General features: G+C 36.8%; 1 protein-coding gene across 9 annotated transcripts in view; it reads right to left on the minus strand.

The window, feature by feature from the left end:
* The window catches only part of GRIK1 (glutamate ionotropic receptor kainate type subunit 1), a 418,460-nt gene that overhangs the window by 37,052 nt on the left and 362,079 nt on the right, over nucleotides 1-19,329 (minus strand). For 5 of the 9 annotated variants that reach the window (XM_067739308.1, XM_067739304.1, XM_067739301.1 and 2 more), the window contains 6 exons: nucleotides 19,114-19,221; nucleotides 16,897-16,941; nucleotides 11,709-11,822; nucleotides 9,672-9,875; nucleotides 8,747-8,970; nucleotides 2,829-2,947 (listed from right to left, as the gene is read on the minus strand). In XM_067739308.1, the coding sequence (XP_067595409.1) occupies nucleotides 2,829-2,947; nucleotides 8,747-8,970; nucleotides 9,672-9,875; nucleotides 11,709-11,822; nucleotides 16,897-16,941; nucleotides 19,114-19,221 (814 nt within the window). The remainder of the gene's footprint in view (nucleotides 1-2,828; nucleotides 2,948-8,746; nucleotides 8,971-9,671; nucleotides 9,876-11,708; nucleotides 11,823-16,896; nucleotides 16,942-19,113; nucleotides 19,222-19,329) is intronic. The other 4 variants (XM_067739309.1, XM_067739306.1, XM_067739303.1 and 1 more) reach the window with 1 other exon arrangement.

Below are 19,329 nucleotides of genomic sequence, written 5' to 3' on the forward strand. Positions count from 1 at the left end.
GTTAATGGCTTAAGATAGAAAGGGACATTGGAGTTTACGAATCTACAAATACATGAGTTTATGCTCAAGTTTAATCTATAAACAGATACAAATATTGCTCATGAAATCAAAGCCAGCTCATGGTAAACAGATAAAGGTCGGCAGAGTTTCTTGGCCTTGAATTAGATGTATTCTTCTAAAGCTATTAGGTATCTTTGTGCTTTATTTTCTTTTAATGAGGTTAATGGCTTCACTGTGGTTTTTATTTCCTTCTTTTGTTTGTTTGTTTGAATTTGGGTGTGTAATAATACTCAGATTTATAACAGTTTTCATTAAATTGCCTCTAAGAATTTAGTAGAATAGTTTGTTGCTCTCTTGTTTTAATCTTTCAGTTTAATGGGATTTATATGTCTGTGGGTGTATGTGTGTGTTTAATGCCCAAGTTTGTTTCATATCTTTGTACTTCATTGATCTAGCAGCCTTGTGGTAGTGTGATATTATTTTAGATTTTTCGTTGGCTATCATTAAAATACAATTTATTTCATAAAATAGCCGTGGGAAATAGGTAATATAGTTAGTAGATATATTTTCTTAGCTTATAGGTATAGATTTTCTGCTGTAAATTTATCCTTATTTTATTTGGCTGCATTTGTGAAAAGATCAGATTTTAATTTATTATTTGTATAATTATGTATTATATGGCAGTAAAACTGGACAGACGGATAACCAGCTGTTGACATGTAATGATAAATTCACATCTTTCACACTTTAAACTAATACATATTTATACTTTTGGATGAAATGGTCTTGGAACTTAAAAATAATTTGTAGAAACCTACTCAGGTTACATTTCAAACGCTTGGTAGACGGTATGAATTATATTTCTCAACATTTCATCTTTTTAAAAAATTTCACACAATTTTGCGACTTTCATGACTCTCAACATTAATTTACATACTTAGAAATGACTTCGCTCAAGTAGATGATTTTTCTAAGTTCAGAATTCTAGAGTATGAAGTTATGAAAGTAATAAAAGTAGAATAAAACATCGTTAGAAAATATTTGGGATGAGAGACAATACTTGCTGAAGTCTCTTTACTGCCTTTTATGGCAGACATGACAGCCAATCCTGATCCAGACTTTGCTCACGCTCTGTAGAAAAGAGAAAGCCTGATCATCACATTAAAAAAGAAATTAAACAAAATGATTTCCAAGTGAGTACAGTGATAAGCTTCTGCTAACAAGAGCACAACAGTCAATACATAAGTTAGCTACCTGGTCCAATGCCACATGCTAAGGACAAATGCACTAACAGTCACCAGTACTGCAAATGTTTACATTTCAATATATGTTTCACCTGACAAATATTTAAAACTTCTTGAAAAACAAGCAGAGTCTGGTTGGGGTTGACTGTCACGTACCCAAGGTAGTGGTAACTAGCAGACACTGCATCCCACGGTTTGCTGTGGATGATGGGAAACTCCAAACAGGTAGAATATAAAAGAGAAATTTTAGGGGCGGGAACACTCATATGACAGAAGGCAGTCACAGTCATACGTACATGCACAGACTTGCCGTGTGCTCTATGAAACCCAAGTCTATATTTTTCTATTCTAATGGCACAGGAAGGCAAGCTATAGGGAAGGAGGGGAGTCTCTCACTCTTTGAAAGTAATTGTTCACAAGATAAATGCCTTAAAAAGTAAATGCAGTGGTAAAGCAGTATATGTCATCTAATGAGTTTTCCTGCAGGATTTATAGTTCTGTGCTATGCTCTAAACTCATGCAAGTGATTTCTAGTAAATCAGGTGCTGTGTCTACACCTATTTGGCAGTGCCTGAATAAACTACACTTAATTGCATGATGAGAGGTTTTACTCACTCTCTTCAATTATTTTGTATTTCCACACTAGAAACCCTTGCTCTCTCTCCCTGGAATTTTTAGAGACAGACTATATACATTTTGAGTAGATGATAACAACTCCCTCATGAAAAGCCTTAAGGTTCACACCAAAGTAACAAACATCTTTAATATATATCCTAGTTGAAATTTCCTTTGCCAATTTATTTTGCAACTTGTTGTCAAATGAGCAGATATTCCAAACACAACAGCATCTGTGACTTATGATTTTCTTAAATAAATGCACTTATCTTGAGAATGGTTTTCTATACCATACGTCTGGAATCAAAGCTGAGGAATATCCACAAAAGAGTTGGATTTCTTCCAAAGGTTAAAACAACTCACTCCTCCCTCCCCACCAAAATCAAAATCTTCCAAATCATAGAAAATGTATAAAATATATTACATTCTTATGGTTTGAATTTCATTTCCCCCAACTTCTCCAGTTTACTGTTGCTATGGTTACCAACTGATGGAGATCGTAAAAGGTTACTGGGAAGCTAAGATGAATCCCTGTAGGGTCTGTCAGAGTGGTAATTAGTTGACAGTTTTAGGTACTGTGAGCTATTGGAAGAATGTAAGTCAACCTAATTTTCAAAGGATTCAAACTTTAATCCTTTTCAACCTCTAACTTGTGAAGTTAGGAAAAGACTGATATCTCCATCTATGCCAATTTGTAAACAGCTTCTAAGATAATTTATCCCTTCCTTCTCTCTAGGAAAATTTGTGTTCATTGCTTGATAGTAAGTCTTATTTTAGATATATAGCAAAGGAGTTTCATTTCTGTCATATTTTTTTTTATTTTTAGAACTGTCTAGGAAGCCGGGTTCTATCTTTTTGATTCCTGAGATAGTTTTTAGCCTACCGTCTATCTTCTTGGTGGAATTTACCAGCATGAAAACCTGTCAGCAGACTGTGGGATGTGTGTGACAAAGATGCGCAACCTTGTACCTTGTTGCATGAGAGCTCCAACTCCAAACCAGAAACTGTTTAGTAAAGTAAAATTGTTTTCCACCACGTCTGAGTCAGGATTGCATGGGTGGGGGTTATACCACTCGTAGGGTGTAAACCTGTGGTAGTTAACAGAAACAGTCTGTAAACATGAGATAAATATATGTGGCACCAGTGAAAACCCACTGAACAATGCAGAACAGCCAACAGCTAATGACGGACGCATCAAACCAAACAGTAGGCCATATTCATAAACTTACAGCTTTGGTGGGCAAAGTGCAAAGGAGACTTTAGACATTATATTTATCAGACTTCTGAGTTGTAGTCAAAGCCCATTGGTTGTCTGGAACTGTACTCCACAGATCTATGTCTACTAAATTGTTCTGAGTTTTCACTCATTTCCATTTTACTGAACAACTAGATGGACTGTTAAAGAGAGGTTCACTCATCCCGAGTATTTACCCCACAAAGTAGCAATGACAGTGACACACACACTGTTGCATACCAGCTACAGTATCAAGATACTGTGTTGCTAGGTGCTGTGGAAGGCACAAAAACAGAGGGGTGACTGGACTTCAAGAGGTATCTATGGATAGAAGTTTAAAGGAGTCTGTGTGGTCTAGTGATTTCATAATGAATCAAAGGAGCTGCAAGTTTGAAACAATTAATAAACAAAAAGAATGTCTAGATTGGGATGTATTAATGCTTTTATGATTGTATATGGAGATAAAAATCACAATCCTTAAATGAAGAGATAAAGTTCAAACTTAGAAGTATCCTGGCCCAGGCACAGGGGTTCATTAGTGTTAAGGACACAGCATGTCTCAATGGAGAGTTTTAGATTCAGACACTCTAGATTCATTTTGAATTGTTTCTAGAACTATGAATTGTGGTCACCTGATCACCAACCCTCGTTAGTTAGGAAGTCAACCTTGAATAAGTAACTTAAGCTCACTGGCTTCAGTTTCCTTATTTTTAAAAAAGAGGGAATCCAGATATCTCTAGGGTGTGTTAAAATAAAAATTTGAGGAACTGAAGAGTTTTGGTTCTTCCTCTGTTTTCTAAACATCTGTCTGATCTCTACAGCCCAAGGAGCTCCCTGCTCTGTGGTTATATTTTAGGACTATCTTTCCAAGGGGCACTTATTTTTCCAAAAAGACATTAGCAGGTGCTCTGTAAAGTGATCTGGAAATGATTAAATGCAGTAGTCCTTAGCACTGGAAGCTTTGCCATTTGCCATTGGGTCTTTTAATGCAAGCAGGAGTAATGTTAAAACACCATAAAGCCAATGAGAACATATGGAATGCTCTCCAGCCATAAGGTTTCAGCAGTAAACAATAGCAGGTTGCTGACACTTGGGGAGAGTTAGTATTAAAGTGAATACATTATCTAAAGCGAAAAGCAGGGCACACTGTGAATCATGCACAAGGAACTGGGCAGACAGTTCCTCTTAATGAAAAACCATTCTCTAAACCCCCAGACACCTTCTGAAAAGTATACAGCATCTCCTCATCAAGTCTTAGGGAGACTGGGATAACAGCCTTGTAGTTTATCCCCCAGTAATGGCATCTGAATCATGACTGCACCTTCTCCACAGCTGCAGGGCACACAGTGCAGGTTCCTGTGAAGCTTATGAATATAGCTTTAATTGACAATGCCATGCCAATACATTTTAATTACTGTTTAAACAATATAATTAAGTTTTGAATTTATACTCTCTTATAACCATAGTAGTTTGCTGAGCTGAAGAACTGAATACCAATATTAATGAACCTACTAATTGAAGCAGTACACAGAGTAAAGATGCCGTTACTTAAACAATATCATTGTCACTTGTACAATAATTAAAAAATATTAAGTGCAATAAATTAGGCAGATTATGCATTCAAAGGAAGGAGTTTTTCTAAACAGATCATAAAACCTGGCAACCACCAGCCCCCTGATATTCTGGCATTTCTCCCCTGTATATGCTCTGATGAATGAGATCACCACTTTTCTCTTTGGAATGCTGCATCTAACTTGGTCTTTTTTCAGTATTTCATACTTTGCAGTTCTAAGTGAACAATTAATCTAATTTTCTATGGCAAAAAAGAAAACTGTCTAAACAGCAATGTGATTCTGCCTGCTCTGCAGAGATATTTTAGATCCTTTCTCTCTGAGATTCTGAGTGACTTGGGGAGTATGTGGACTGAGGAATATTAAATAGTGATTTGATGCTGTGTTGTAAGACACTGACTTTTCGTAATGCAATAGACCTACCTGTTGCCTACCGGATGTAGATATTTCAGCTTGAAATTCCTAATGCCTGCTTAAAGATAGCTAGTGTGACAGTAATGTCAGCACCAGGAAGTCTGGGAGAAAGATTAATACATGACCCACACCAATGATATTCTGAAGCTGCTATCTTCAACTGATACTGATTTTTAGTGAAATGTCAGAGAAAGGGACAAATATGCTTAGAATTTATGTTAAAATTTGCACATAGAAGAGTAGCATTATATTGAAATACAGAGGTTAATTTAGGTTTCATGTTTATATATGCCAGGCTTTTACTTGAATGGAAGATATAAAATGCTGGTCATACTGAAGATTTCTAATTAAGAGATTCTTTTTATGGCTGAGAATAGATATTAGGGTGTATCAAGAAGAGGGAGATCTATTCATCTTTTAATGGAGGAAGCTCTATTCGATCTTGTAGCATAACTGTTGGGTTGGTATTATAACTGTAGAGTTATAGTCAAAGGTTTTCTTGATTTTTCTTTGGCAGAAGCCAACTTAAAAAATGTTCATTTTAAGAAGATGAGCATAAATTATAAGATGTAATCAGACATTATATTTGGATATTTGGTCTATCTAAATTTTGTGTTCATGATGGTTATAATTCCTTGGGATTAAATACTTTACAAAAAGTAATTAAAAAAATGTCAACCACAAAACAAAAACACTGACATGCACATTTGTAACAAGTCATAGTAACTAAAAAAATTATATGGCTTTCCTTAGTTTGTCTAACTTTATAAATTCAATTCATTTCAGCAAATGGTTTGTAAGTCTCTGTCTAGTGAGAGCATTAGCCTAAATGCAGTGATGGGCTTTATTTTTCCCCTTTAAAAAGACAAGAAAGGATATATTTCAAAAAGCAAATTCAAAAGCCTCTCTAGAGCTAAAGATGATTAGGAAGTTAGCTGTTTTTCATTTCTATTTCACTAACTTTGAATGCAAACCACTAAGGTGGTAACAGAAAGTCATTTTACATATTAGCTTATGGATGCAGAGTGACCAAGTTCAAGCTATGATGGTGGGAAGTAAAAGTGAATTGGCACATTTATTTGATCAGGATTTTGTCTTTAGGAATCACCTCCAAAATATATTTAGTGGCTTTATGACGTAGAGGCAGGAATGGATTCAAAGGTGTGGAGAAGCTGAATGTAGCTGAGAGTACAATCCCCATGATAGTGCACTTGTACACTGCAGGGAGTTATTTTTTATATTTTTATATTTTCTATGTTTTACCACCATGCTGTTTGCAAGTTTGCATTTGATGCATGACATCTCCACTTCCCCAAGACCCAGAGTGAGAGGAAAGACAGTGAGAAGGGAGTGACAAGGAGAATAAGCTAAATAAAGAAGAGCTGGTTTATAAATGATACTTGGTGAGTAGGAATGTTGAGTGGATAGTATTGACTAGGGGACAAAGGAGGTTGCTTTCTTAACTGAAACAGAATGAATTTAGAAAAGGTAGGGCTCTGGTTCATCAGGAGGTTATAGAGGAACAGACAAAATGAGGAGGGGAAAACTACTGAATGCTACATTATTTTGACATATTCTGGTGGTAAAAATAAGGCCATTTAAAGGCACACTTGGTATCAAATGTAAAAGAGAACTTTCAACCTGTATGCTTGTGAGAATTTCTGGTTGCTGTTGACATGTTTTTTTCTTTCACTGATTTTGGTCAAGTCAGTGTGATAAATGATGTAATTACTTGCTCATCAACATTGTCTTGCCTATTCTACTCATTAGCATCACTGTTTAGACAAAGCAGTGAGCTGGGGAATATGGAAACTCACTTCTCTGTTGCCCTCTGCTGCTTGGATTGCTCTACTAGCCCTAGAATCACCCAGCAGGTGTGGGCCCCAAATAGAGGAATGGAACAACAAGCCAACACAAGATTTCTAATTTATTGTTAGAGAGTACATCACTTTAGGGTGGTCATTTATTCAATGGCCATTCTAGGGCATTATTCATTTCACTTATGAGCCAGTAATGAGAAATGCCCTTCCAAAGGTGAGTTATTCATCTTTGAAAATTTGATACTCAAAGCACTATCATCTTTAATTATTTAGAGCATGGTTATTCAAACTTGATGCTATTGACATTTTGGGGTAATTCTTTGTTGTAGGGGGAGGGCTGTCCTGCACACTGTAGGATGTTTAGCTACATCCCTGGACTCTACCTACTATATACCAGTAGCAACCTCCACCCTCAGTTGTAACAATCAAAAGCTATTTACAGACATTGCTGGAAATGTCTGGAGGATAAAATGTTCCCTGGAGGATAAAATCTCTCCTAGTTGAGAACCACTGATTGAGTATTAATGTATCAAAGGATAGTATGACTCTACATACTGACAATATACTATTTTATGAGGTAAGACACATGGAAAGAAAGCTTTGGTCATTATTTAAAAGTAATTTAATATCTGGACAAAATTTGGAAAACAGTCTAGGATTTGGTAATGGTACACTTTATGAAGTATAGAGAACTTCGAAATATTCATTTCATATTGAACATATGTGACTCACCCACACGTGAGAGCACACATTTATTCGCTTTTACTATGTCTGCTTTATGGATCTGTAAGACCTTTCCAAACTAGGTTATTTTTCCCAGCTTTCTTTATAATTATGCTAGGGAAAGAGTTACCTGGCATTAATCAAAACCATACAGTGAACAATGACAAAGAACTAGCATGAAGAAAGATTTCTCTTAGAAATTCCTGGAGGGAAAACACAAATTGATTAGAGAAAAAGTTCACTGAGTTTTGTTGAAGGATGAAAAAGGTTGAAAATGAATAGAGGACATAACAAAGCAATCATTTTTTTTTACAGGGTTTGTCTAGGGATATCTACTGTCTAAGCCAACAGAAAGATAAAGCAGCTGTGTTTCCAATTCAGTATCAAAGGTATTTAGAAAATATGATCTACTGAATGGTATAACAATCCTTTGAAAAACTGTGTAGAGCAGAATGGTTAAATGTAGGGTTATCTCAGAAAATAAAATCTAAACTGAATCATCAGGGTAGCATAAAGATTTCATGCCTCCAGACTGGATATATAACTACTCTTTCTTTTTATTGTTATTTCCAGAATTCTCTTGTTAACTGTCTAATTTTTAAAAAAAATAAATTTTATAAAATTTTCAAAGTATTTGTTTTTATTCCTGAGGATTTCAAAATCTTGTTTAATCCAGTGCTTCTTATTTGCTACAACAATTCCTAGCTAACTTTTTCTATTTTGCTTAATATTTGCGAATATTCCAGGGATCAAGAATCTGGACACAACTTTTCTCTTTCCTGTTGAAACATTTTAGATTTATTAGCTGAGCTATTGCTTTTGTGGCAATATAATTCAGGGAAAAATGGGTACATAACCATTTTACATTGCTTTAAGTACTGATAAAATGAAATTAATATAATATATAAAATTGTCTTCCTATTATCTTTTAAAATTACCTTTATGAATAATTAGAAGATATTCATTTATAGAGTGGCTTTTATGAGGGAGAACTTGACAGAATAGAACACCAGGCAAAACTAAAAGAATACTTTGAAGTTCTTGAACTCTGTCTACCTCTAGAGCATACAGGTCAACCTGAGACTGACATAGATCTGTTGTAAGTTTAGTAGTTCTCTAACTTACCTTGCGATCACAAAGAGTACACAACTGACTCCTAAACAGGCTAAGAGCACATACATCCAAATGTCAGGAGATAGAGGGTTGAGGAAGGAGAAGACCCCTGGATTGGTGCCATTGGGCTTATGGTAGAGAATGCTGATGCCCAGGGTCATGAAGGGTTTGGAGAAGTCTATGACTTTTTCCCGCACGTAAGTGATGGTAAGAGGAGCCACCGCCAGATCAGCCCTCTGCAAAAGCAAGTTTGAACTTGTCACCTTAGTTGTCTACCTTCCTGGTGAATGTCTAGACTTTTCCTGGTTCTCCTGATTCCTATTCTCAACTCCAAATGCTTCTCACACAAAAACCTTCTGTGCTGATTGACTCTAATATAAAAACAGTTGATTTACACAGTTATGTTTACAAAATAGTATTCATTAGCAAAGAGAAACCAGACAGTGTGAAACATACACACACACAACATATATATATATATATATATATATATATATATATATACACATACATATTCTGGAACTAAATGGGGGAAAGAAAACTGCAGAAGAATGCCTTTAAAAAAGGGCATGTGAGAAAAGTAAGAAATGAGCAACTAGATCATAAAAGTAGTCGATGAGATTTTGCTCTGAGCTGCAAACTTCAGAACTCTTTATCTAATCTAAGAATCATTCAAGGTTATTCTTCAGTAGGAGGGATGGGCCCATAAATTTTTATCCTCAATTTTTCATTACTTGCCCTTCTAAGTGGGGAAACTACATTGGTAGGTTGTTTTCTCCCACTTTTCAAGCCATTTTTATGATTTAAAAAAATAAATAAATAATACATGTCTTCTGACACTGACTCAACCATTTTTTCTCTTTTTCTTTTACTTCTTCTCATTATGCACTTTTTTTGACATTTAAGACCCCTATGTAGGAGATATAGTTTTGCTTACATGATCTATAAGTTCTTTGACCATTCCATTCCACTCTCCTTTGTCATTCTGAGCTCCATATTTGCCATCAGGGACAAGTTTAACATCATAAATGAAACCCAGGATGTTTGACAATTCCTTCAATAGATCCAGGCAATATCCTTCAAATCTGTCATTTCCATACAGGGGCTTATCAGATTTCCTGTACATCACATAGGGTTCTTCCTATATGAAACAAATCACATATGAAACCCTGTTATAATGAAAGGCAGAATTTACTTACACAAGCTCTATCAACAGCCAGAAGATATAAAATATTTGAAAATTATTTTTAAGATTTGAGAATACTAAAGAAAGTCACTTTCCCTTCTGCCTTTGCTAAACTCATCTTTTGTACCTCCTCTACAAATATAGAACACTTCATATATTATTTCACTCCCTCCTCTCTCTTTGATTGAGAGTTTTTCCCCTCCACTGCTGAGGGCAGAGCTGTGAGTGAATGGTGTCATAGAGACACAATCATTTTTGAACTTTAGGTCTGGCAGAGAAGGCAGGGGTTGATCTGATGTCTGGATGTCTGGCATGCAGCTGTGCCCACACCCAAGCTTCTAGTGCTAGACCCACCCTCCCTCCTGGCTTTTATCTATGAGCTTCACCTACTTATAAAAGGGAAATCTAAATCAGCAAATATATTCCCTTGTTCTGCAAACTTCCTGTCTACTAAATACTCTGAATATTTTAATTTTCTCATTTCTCAGCTAAATTGCATCTCAACTTCACTATTCCCTTATTACTTACCTATTTTTTCTTGGTTTCATTCAGGATATCTTATTCAAAGGCCATTTCAGTGTCTTCTTTTATCATCGATTCCACTTTCTTATTTGAATGCATCTTAGAGCTCACATCTGGTAAATTCTTTGTTTATATGCTTATGTGATAAATCCCCTATCCTATGAATAATGGACATTTCCTTAAGTCTGTGTATCTATAATCTTATTAATTAATTTGAATAAATAAAAATTTATTTTTATTTATTATTTATTCTCATTTGAATAAATAAAAATGTATTTTATTTTATACAATCATAATAGTTACTACATTACTGATCTGTCCTTTGTGTTTAGGCTTATCCTCAAACAAACTGATAGAAGTAGAAAACTCTGTATTTCCATGAGAAAGTTTCAGAGAAAGTAGACACCAGGAAAACAAAATGGTTTTCATTTTGGATGAATAATTCTCTGAAGCTAACTGTTTCAGAAATAAATTGGCCTGACATCATGGACTAAATCAAAACAGGAAGGTCCAAAAGTGAAGATTTTAGAGGTGGCCACTCCCTTTACTTCTTGGATTAGGATAGAGCAAAGAGGGAGAACGAACAACTTGTGAGTGCACAGTTGCTAGATGGGGGCATGACAGGGGTTCCAACACAGAGTAGGAGGTACTTTTACCTGGGCTTTTGAAGAGCAGTTAATAAAGGGGCTATTTACAGAGGAATGAGCAAGACAAAGGGAGGCAACAGGGATGGTGGTGAGAATTGTACTGGGATATAGACACCCAGGGAGCAACATAATTAGGAAGCTAGGGTTGAGGCAGAGAGGGAGGAAAGAGTGTTCCAGGAGTCCAGTGCAGTTAGCATATGGAGGCAGGATCATTGACAGGGTAGAAGCTGTGGCTGTGAAGGACAGAGGTTCTGACAATACTGTTGGGAAACAGCGGAAGAAATCTCCTTGGGTCTCTTCCTCCACTTCCCTGGTCTTAGTCTCTCCTTGGTTGAAACCAACCAGCAGCCAGAGAGCAAGGGAGACCAGCTGGGTGGGGCTAGAGAGTGGAGCAAAACAGAGATGAGAATGGATTGGAAGTAGGAAATCTTCGGAACAATGTTGGAAGCTGATAATTCAATCTATTATAGGTACACACAAACATATGCTTCTAGTGTCCCAGTTAAACATAGACATTTACAGAGAGAGTTGTTGGCATGAAAAGGATAGTTGAGGAATCCTTCAAGGTCTAGAGTAAGAGTCTGGATAAGATGCCCTGAATTCCACATAGTCAACTTACCAGAATTGTGGTGACGATGAGCGTTCGGTTGGCGAGTGAATCGGTGATATTATTGGATCTGTCTTTGTTGCCGTCTGTCATGTTAAGCCCACTGTTGGAGTTCCAAATCCCAATCTACACAGAACACATTACATCAGAGGCTGCTGGCAGTCAGTGATGACATTTATGCTAAAGAGAGGTCCCTGGTACACCAGGAATAGGCACAAAAGCTCATAGTCTGGGAAGAAGACAACAGGGCATCACAGTGGAAGCTACTAAATGTGGGAAAACAAAACAATGGAAGAATGAGTGTGTAGATGGAACAGAAAATTTGTGCTATGTGGGGTGGAATAGGGGGAGGTCTTTTTGTTTTTAATTTATTAAGTTCAATGTTCTGTTTTAAATTAAGAATTTTTAAATGAGTATTGGATTTTCTTCCAATATGTATTTGTTGAACAACTACTTATATGACAGGGATTCTTCTAGGCCTTGGAGGGCATAGCAGTGAACAAAAGAGATAAAAATTTCTGGCCTTGTGGAGCTTACATTTTATTGATACAAACCTTGTGTTACCAAAGTATTACTATCAAGGCCTTTAAAATTTATAAGAAATGGGATGGAGGAGGCAGGATGGATAGTGGAGAGATCAGGCATCTAAAAGGGAAACGTAAATGGAAGAAAAAGTGTGGATGAGCAGTAAACTAAGTTCTAGGCCTATTTTACTGGAGGAGTCAGTGCTGGGTCGGGGTGCCTCTTGTGAAAACTAGTAGTACTCTGTTCATACCTTCCTTGTACCTCTGTTCTGGACCTTCTTCTGTTATTATCATCTGTTTACCTGTCTTGTTTGTTCACTTGACCATGAATGCCTTCAGTGAAGGTATTCACTTTTATTGCTTATTGATCTTTTTATCTATCACAGAAGCAATCATTGTGATTGGCAGTCAGTGAAGCCCATTGCTCTTTTAAGAAATAATAAGCCAAATTTCCTCCAGTGGCAAAGTCATTTCTGGGTTATAAGACCTTGTAGAAGTATATTGATTTGTTTTGCCTCTGGGGACAACCTAGGAAAAGAGCCTCAGAGAATCGAGTTCTTTGAAGCCTTCTGTAGGCGTTTACTACCAGCCTAGTGAGATGGGATGCAAACCTGGTTGCAGTGTGATATTGGACAAGATACTAAACTTTCTGAGCTTTCGTTCTCTAACTATAAAATATTTTATAGGGATGCTGAGCATATCAAATGAGCAGAGGCATGTGAAAGTGTTGGTATAAGCGCTGCACAAACATTAACGAAGGACATCTGAATGACTGCCTCAGTAATTTCTTTAAGCTTGTCCTGTTATGAAAGAACTTGGAATTGTTAGCGAATTTTTTTTTGAAATTTATAAGCTGATAAAGTAAAGGAACTATGAAAAACAGGGTCAGTTTAGGAACACCAACACTTGGACATACTCTGGGATGGACAGGGTGGACCTATGCTTGATCTCTAAATATACTCTTCCAATAGGAGGACACTGGCTAGCTGGACAGAGTATGAGCTTTCCAGATATACTCTTGTCCAGATTCTAATTTTGCAATTTACCAGCAATGTGACCATGGGCAAGTTAATTAACCTTGCTGTGGCTCAATTTCCTCACCAGTGAAATGGAGACATTTGAGCTTTCCTGATATTTAAATAAAGTTTTACCTGTGGGAATGTTAGGCTTCTTTCCTTTTCTATTTATTTACTTTGATTTACTGCCTAAATGCAGCAGCTGATAATTCATTTAGCTTGACAAGTATTCTTTTTAGAAATATAAATTCTTTGAGGAAGTTGCAAGTACTGTATCACACATTCACACATCAGTGCGAACTATTTCAGTTTCACTGTCTTCTTTCTATACTTAATTAGAGCTAGTTGGCTGGTGACATAGGAGACAGGTCTAGATAAATGGGGGTTTGGGGTATTTTTTGCATTTGAAAGTATTCCATCCTGTCTATAGAGAGGGTATTAGAGGTAGGATTAAGCTGTAGGTTAACACCTTTAATAACCATTCAGTCTTTCCAGGATCAAGAGCGATGTTCATCACTTAGAATGCACACAACACATGTCTGCTGATTAAAGAATCTTTTCTTTGTCTGGCTTTAAACCCAAGAAAGGGGGACCATATTTTCTTTCCTCTCTTCTAACCTCCACCCCTACTCTCACTTTTTTGGGGCAGGGACCCTCGCTTCCAGGAAACGTATCTCAGGCTAACCACAACTGGGAATCTATTGGTTTTCATCCAAAGCTATGCTTTAGGTTGTGAACAGTTGACTTCTAACTCTATGAAGACTGTGTCTAAATTGGGCCCTGGCTGTGCTTTTAATTAAAGCTTGACTTAGGCACTGGGGAGAATGGAACCTAATTTTTAATTAAGTATTGAAAGGTGGAGAAAATAACTGTGTTTTTAGCCAATTTGTTAAGTAATGAAATGTGTTCTCTGTAACTCTTATTTCTATTAATGTCAAGTGTTTAAAGGACCTATACTAATATTTGCAAATGGCAGGGTTGAATGGCCTTGCAACATCACTCCCTTTTAAAATACAAACTTGAAATTGTAGACAAATACACCCCACAGCTTAACATCTGGCTTTTTTTCTTTTATTAACCTCACTAAAAGTGTGGAAGATCAGATATCATTGCTGATGTAGTTCTAATCAAATGATTCCCAAAGTCCCATTCAATGTAAACTTTCCTCCCTAAAATGAGAAAAAGGAGATTATTTTTTCCTACTATCTGTGTAACAGAAGTTTCCTCAAATCTAGACTGAAAGAGTTTCAAAGTATAGTAACGATCAAGCTATTCCTGGGAAGTGGACAGTTTGGAGTTTGGAGTACGTATGGAGTTTGAATGACCTCAGACTTCTATTTTCAAACCTTTTAATCACCAAAGCAGTAGAGTGCGTGTGTGTGTGTGTGTGTGTGTGTGTGTGTGTGTGAGTACGTGTGTGTGTGTTTGTGCGTGCGTGCATGCATGTGTGTGTCTTTTGAACCTAAGCTGTCCACTGACTTTACCCGTTAATTGAAGTAAATGAACACGTGAATGAATGTCTCTTTCTGAAAAAGCAAGATTCCATGATTCATGTGTATTAGGGAGAGGGACACAGTTACCCAGATGCCAGGGTGTTTAGCATTTCAGTCCTGTTCTCCGACCTTGGAGGAGGGCTTCCAGGAAGCGGAACCTCAGTTTTCAAACTGTAGCAAAAGCAGTCAGCAGCAATTCACCAGTGAGAAGTAGTGGACGGTAGACCAATTATTTGTTGGGAGGAAGGCTCAAAAGCGAAATTGTCTGGCCCTGCCTTCTTTCACTTTGTAAACTGGCATGAGGGAGCAGCCATTTATTATCTCAGACAACAGAGGGAAGCATTTTAAAATGAGTGCCCAAATGCCATTAAGCAAACTTTTTTAAAAGAAGTAATGCAACAAAAGGATGCTCAGAGAGTGACTAATATCTATCTCCCAAACCTGGTATGTGATTCACATAAACTCAAAATCCAAAATTTCGGAGTGAAATAACCGAGCACCTAGGGGAAAAAAAGTGTATCTGTTTTGTGTATCATGAGCTTTATGAACACATATTTTTAGTGATGGGTTTTGTAGAGACTGCTGTATCCGTCTTTTGGAAAGAATTTCAGGCAGACTCTTCTCTACTGAAAAACGTCAGAGCGCAGAGAAGAGCTTTTGGAATTTGAAGACAATGGGGGTGAATCCTTCTCTTGTAAGATGGAGTCTTGTAGGGAAAGGGCAATGTGTTTGTTGGGTCTCAATAGGTCTCATGTGCTAGCACTCAGGTTACTGTAAATTGTTGATGAGCAGGCATAACACAAAACACCACATCACAGTGTATACAACTTGCAAAGTGGGCAACGATAGGTCAGCAGGAAGGAAGAGGCACAACGGCATGGAGGTAGGAGGAAAGCCAAGAAGTGCAACCCTGGGAAGTGGGGGTGATTATTGCAGTTTAGTGACAAATAAAGGACATTCCCCTCCTCTGAGTAAAATTTCAGGGCTTAGATTTCATTCCCTAGGATATTTGGTTTGAATTAATTCAACATTGCATAAAGTGCCTGGAGTCTCAAGCTGGATTAGTGTTAATAAGCTTCTTTCTGGGTGCCAGTTAGGTTCATCTACTTATTATCAGAGAAGAGATGGGATTGCCTTCCCTGTGCCTTTGGTAGCCTGATTCACTGAAGATGAAAACAAGGTTATTAAACCCGTTTTTAAACCTTTTTTTTAAACTTAAAAGCAGGACATTTTGGAGCTCATCTGAGTACTACCAAAAGGGAGACAAGGTTTTTGACTACAGGGAGAAACTGTTTACACTTTCTATGACTTAACTTATAATTCAAAAGATGAAAGTGAACCTGACAAAACTGTTCAAGTTGAACAGTAATTTAAGGTCCATCTGTCAATCAACAAATAGTTTAGCAAGTGGTTTTAGAGAGAGAATGAGAGACAATGTTTGCATATCACTGGGGCATTTTCCTGATCTGAATGTTTGTAATGTCTAACATTTGCTTCTGTAATAAATCTGTGCACATTCTTTGACAACATGATACTAGGTGTTATGATTTACAAGATAATCTCATTTCCCTTTCAAAACCTCTAATGTTTTTGTCCTCTGGAAACTGGGGTTCTAAAACAAATTGCAAAACAAAATGCACTGACAATTTTTGCTTTACTGCATAAAAAAAGATAGTACATAAGAAAAGGGAATTTCTAAAAATGGCTCGTATTTTGTGGTGGTGACATTGAAGGAGATGTCCCAGCCCTTCTGAGCCTTAGCCTATCTGACTAGTCTGATGGATCAAATCTACTGTTTTTATGCCCTTTAGGGAAAAATATTTAGTGATTCGAGAAAGAATATCAATGACCCAGTGTCTGCTTCTGTTGCAGTTACCTGCTTTCAGTCCTAACAGGGACGGATCCTACCCAGGAGAAACAAAAATAATCTAGGGGGAAATATTTAATCCATCATTATTTAATCTACCTCAAACCTGTTTCAATTCACAGGCAATGTTGTTGAGAGACAACATATTCAATCATCCCCATTCTCCTTTTATATGGAATATCGCCTCTAAACTGCAATTGGAGAGCTACTGGTCTGGGAAAACTGGAAGGATGCAGGTTTTTCCTTTGGTATTTCCCACTCCACCCCCAGATTTCCTGCAGTTTTTGTCCGTGTACAAACCTTCTTCCACACTTTATATAAGTGTTTAGACACTTCGCCAGCAACCTTGGTTTTCAGAGGGAAAAATAAAAATAGCACTTAATTAAAATGGAGCATGGAAGCCAAAAGGTATCATGGTGATTAAGTGTTCACAGCATTACATTCCCCACCCATTATTGGGAATCTTGTATCTTAATTCAATATAAAGCCTGAGAATAGGTACAGTAAAACGATGAACCAAGTACTGGGTCCCACAGAAGTTACTTCTACTAGGTGGTACAACCTGATTTTCACTTTTCCTTTTGCACACCAAATAAATGTCTTAACGTTCTTTTGAATATGCACATCTATGCTGCAGAATTAAAAGGTCTTTATCATTCCTTAAGAAGACATGTTAAAGGACATGTTAAAGATTAGTCAATCGACCAATGAGAAAATAGGCTTTTTCTAACAACTTTCCCTGTGGACCCTGCAAAAGGCTGACATGAAAAGATTGCCCATTTCCTCCCTTGATGCCTGAGAAGGATAGGTTGGCTTCTCCCATTGCTTTAAGGCTTAATCAGTCTTCTCAGGAATTGAGCCCAAGTCACCTGAAGAAAGAAATGTTATTGCAAACAACGAAGAGATAAAGAAACAAATTGAGAAAACACTTTCATCTAATTTGATTTTGCTTTTGTTGGAAAAACACCAATAGAATGTGCATAATATTGACGTGTATAAATAGCTGGAAAAGCATAACAATAACTTCATCTATTTCCTCACACATCTGAGCCAAAAAGATGTTTCTTTAACAGGTTTTGTTCCCTCTTCAGCTCTGTACATTAAACGGAGTGGAGAGGGAGAGAGAGGCATATATAGAGAAGACATTTTCTTTAAAAAAATCATTATAGGCTTTTAGTCCATAACAATATTATTTTCTTTCCTTGTGTCCCCTGTAGCCCAAATTCCACATCCATTATGGAGGCTACGTTGATGCCTTGTGCTCTGTCAGAGCATGTTAACCCAACAGACAAGGAAATCAGAGTGAAGAAGCCTGAGAGAGAGACAGAGAGACAGAGAGAGGAAGAGAGAGGCAGAGAGACAGAGACACAGAGAGAGAGAGGAAGAGAGGAGATGAAGAGAGAGGGCATTTTTAAAAGGGGAAATCTGCGTGACTAGTGTGAACTCTCAAAGCTGTGAACTAATTATTTTCCTCAGACATTTCAGCACTGGTGGTCACCTTTTACATTCAGCCTAATTAATCTTTGTTTATTTTAATTAAGCTATTTGGGGGTGAGGTATAGTTAAGACCTTAAAAAAATGTGTCTCAGTTAACAAAAGCAACAAAACAGAAATAGAAACCTTATCTCATTTTAAAAATCATGGAAATATTTCAACTAAGTAAAACTGATTGTTCCCAAAGCCATTCTTTTACATTAAGCTTTTTGTCCCCTATAGTGAAAAAAATGTTGGCTTATAGAGTTTTGGTGTTCAGATAGTTGTTCTGGGGCTTCAAAATCTTTTTTTTTAAGGTTCTAAAGGGCAAAGTCTTCACACTATAAGTGTTAATTATCCCAATGCATAGCTGTGAATATGAAAATTGGTATAATAAAGAGGAGGCAAATTATTTTATTAATTAAATAGCTTACATTTGCATTGCTCTAAATAGTAACAAGAATGGAACTCAAATCATTGAGAGGTTGAGAATTATAACTAAGTAAGCCTAAAATAAGAACTCAACATTAAAATCCATTTTTTGGCATATGTCCTCCTAAAATTAGGGATGCAAAGTTAGTTTGCTTCAGTAAGCCTTTTCTATCCTACTTAATTTTGTCCCTCTGTCACCAGTCTCAAAATGGAGTAAAATTAAAATTCATTTCTAAGTAACCCTTGGATGTCATTCCAAATATAAATCATCGACAGCTTCTGACTTCCCAAGTCTAAACTCAATTTCTTAAAACCTTTGAGAAATGAGGCTAATGACATCCACCCCTAAGGTTATATATATGTGATAATATAATGATACTTGTATATAAACGAAGCACTATATAACCATTAGCACTGCTATTAATAGCACACACAATTTAAGAATCTAGCACGTCAACATCTATCTGCATATCAGGGAGAGAGATCTAGAAAACTGGACGTAAATGAACATGCTGAGAGAATCACTTTATCATTCCCCTACTTGTTTGTGCAAGTAAAAATGTATGAGCAGTGCTTTTTTTTAATTTTCAGATTTATTATTGAGGAGGTTACCTTTTCAGTTCCTTCCTCTTTGAGACTAATAATGTCCAGATCAAAATCCTTCCTCAAGCCATCGGTTTTATTGAAGGTGATACGCCCAGTCAAGCCATCCCACTGAGCCTATGAACAAAAGGAACGTGGCATTACTGTTTAACACTTATCATAAGCTTAACACCATTAAAACTGTAATACCTCAAATTCATCACAGTATCCAATTATTTGGTTTCA

The sequence above is a fragment of the Pseudorca crassidens genome, chromosome 5, assembly GCF_039906515.1.
Source record: "Pseudorca crassidens isolate mPseCra1 chromosome 5, mPseCra1.hap1, whole genome shotgun sequence".
Classification (NCBI taxonomy): Eukaryota; Metazoa; Chordata; class Mammalia; order Artiodactyla; family Delphinidae; genus Pseudorca; species Pseudorca crassidens.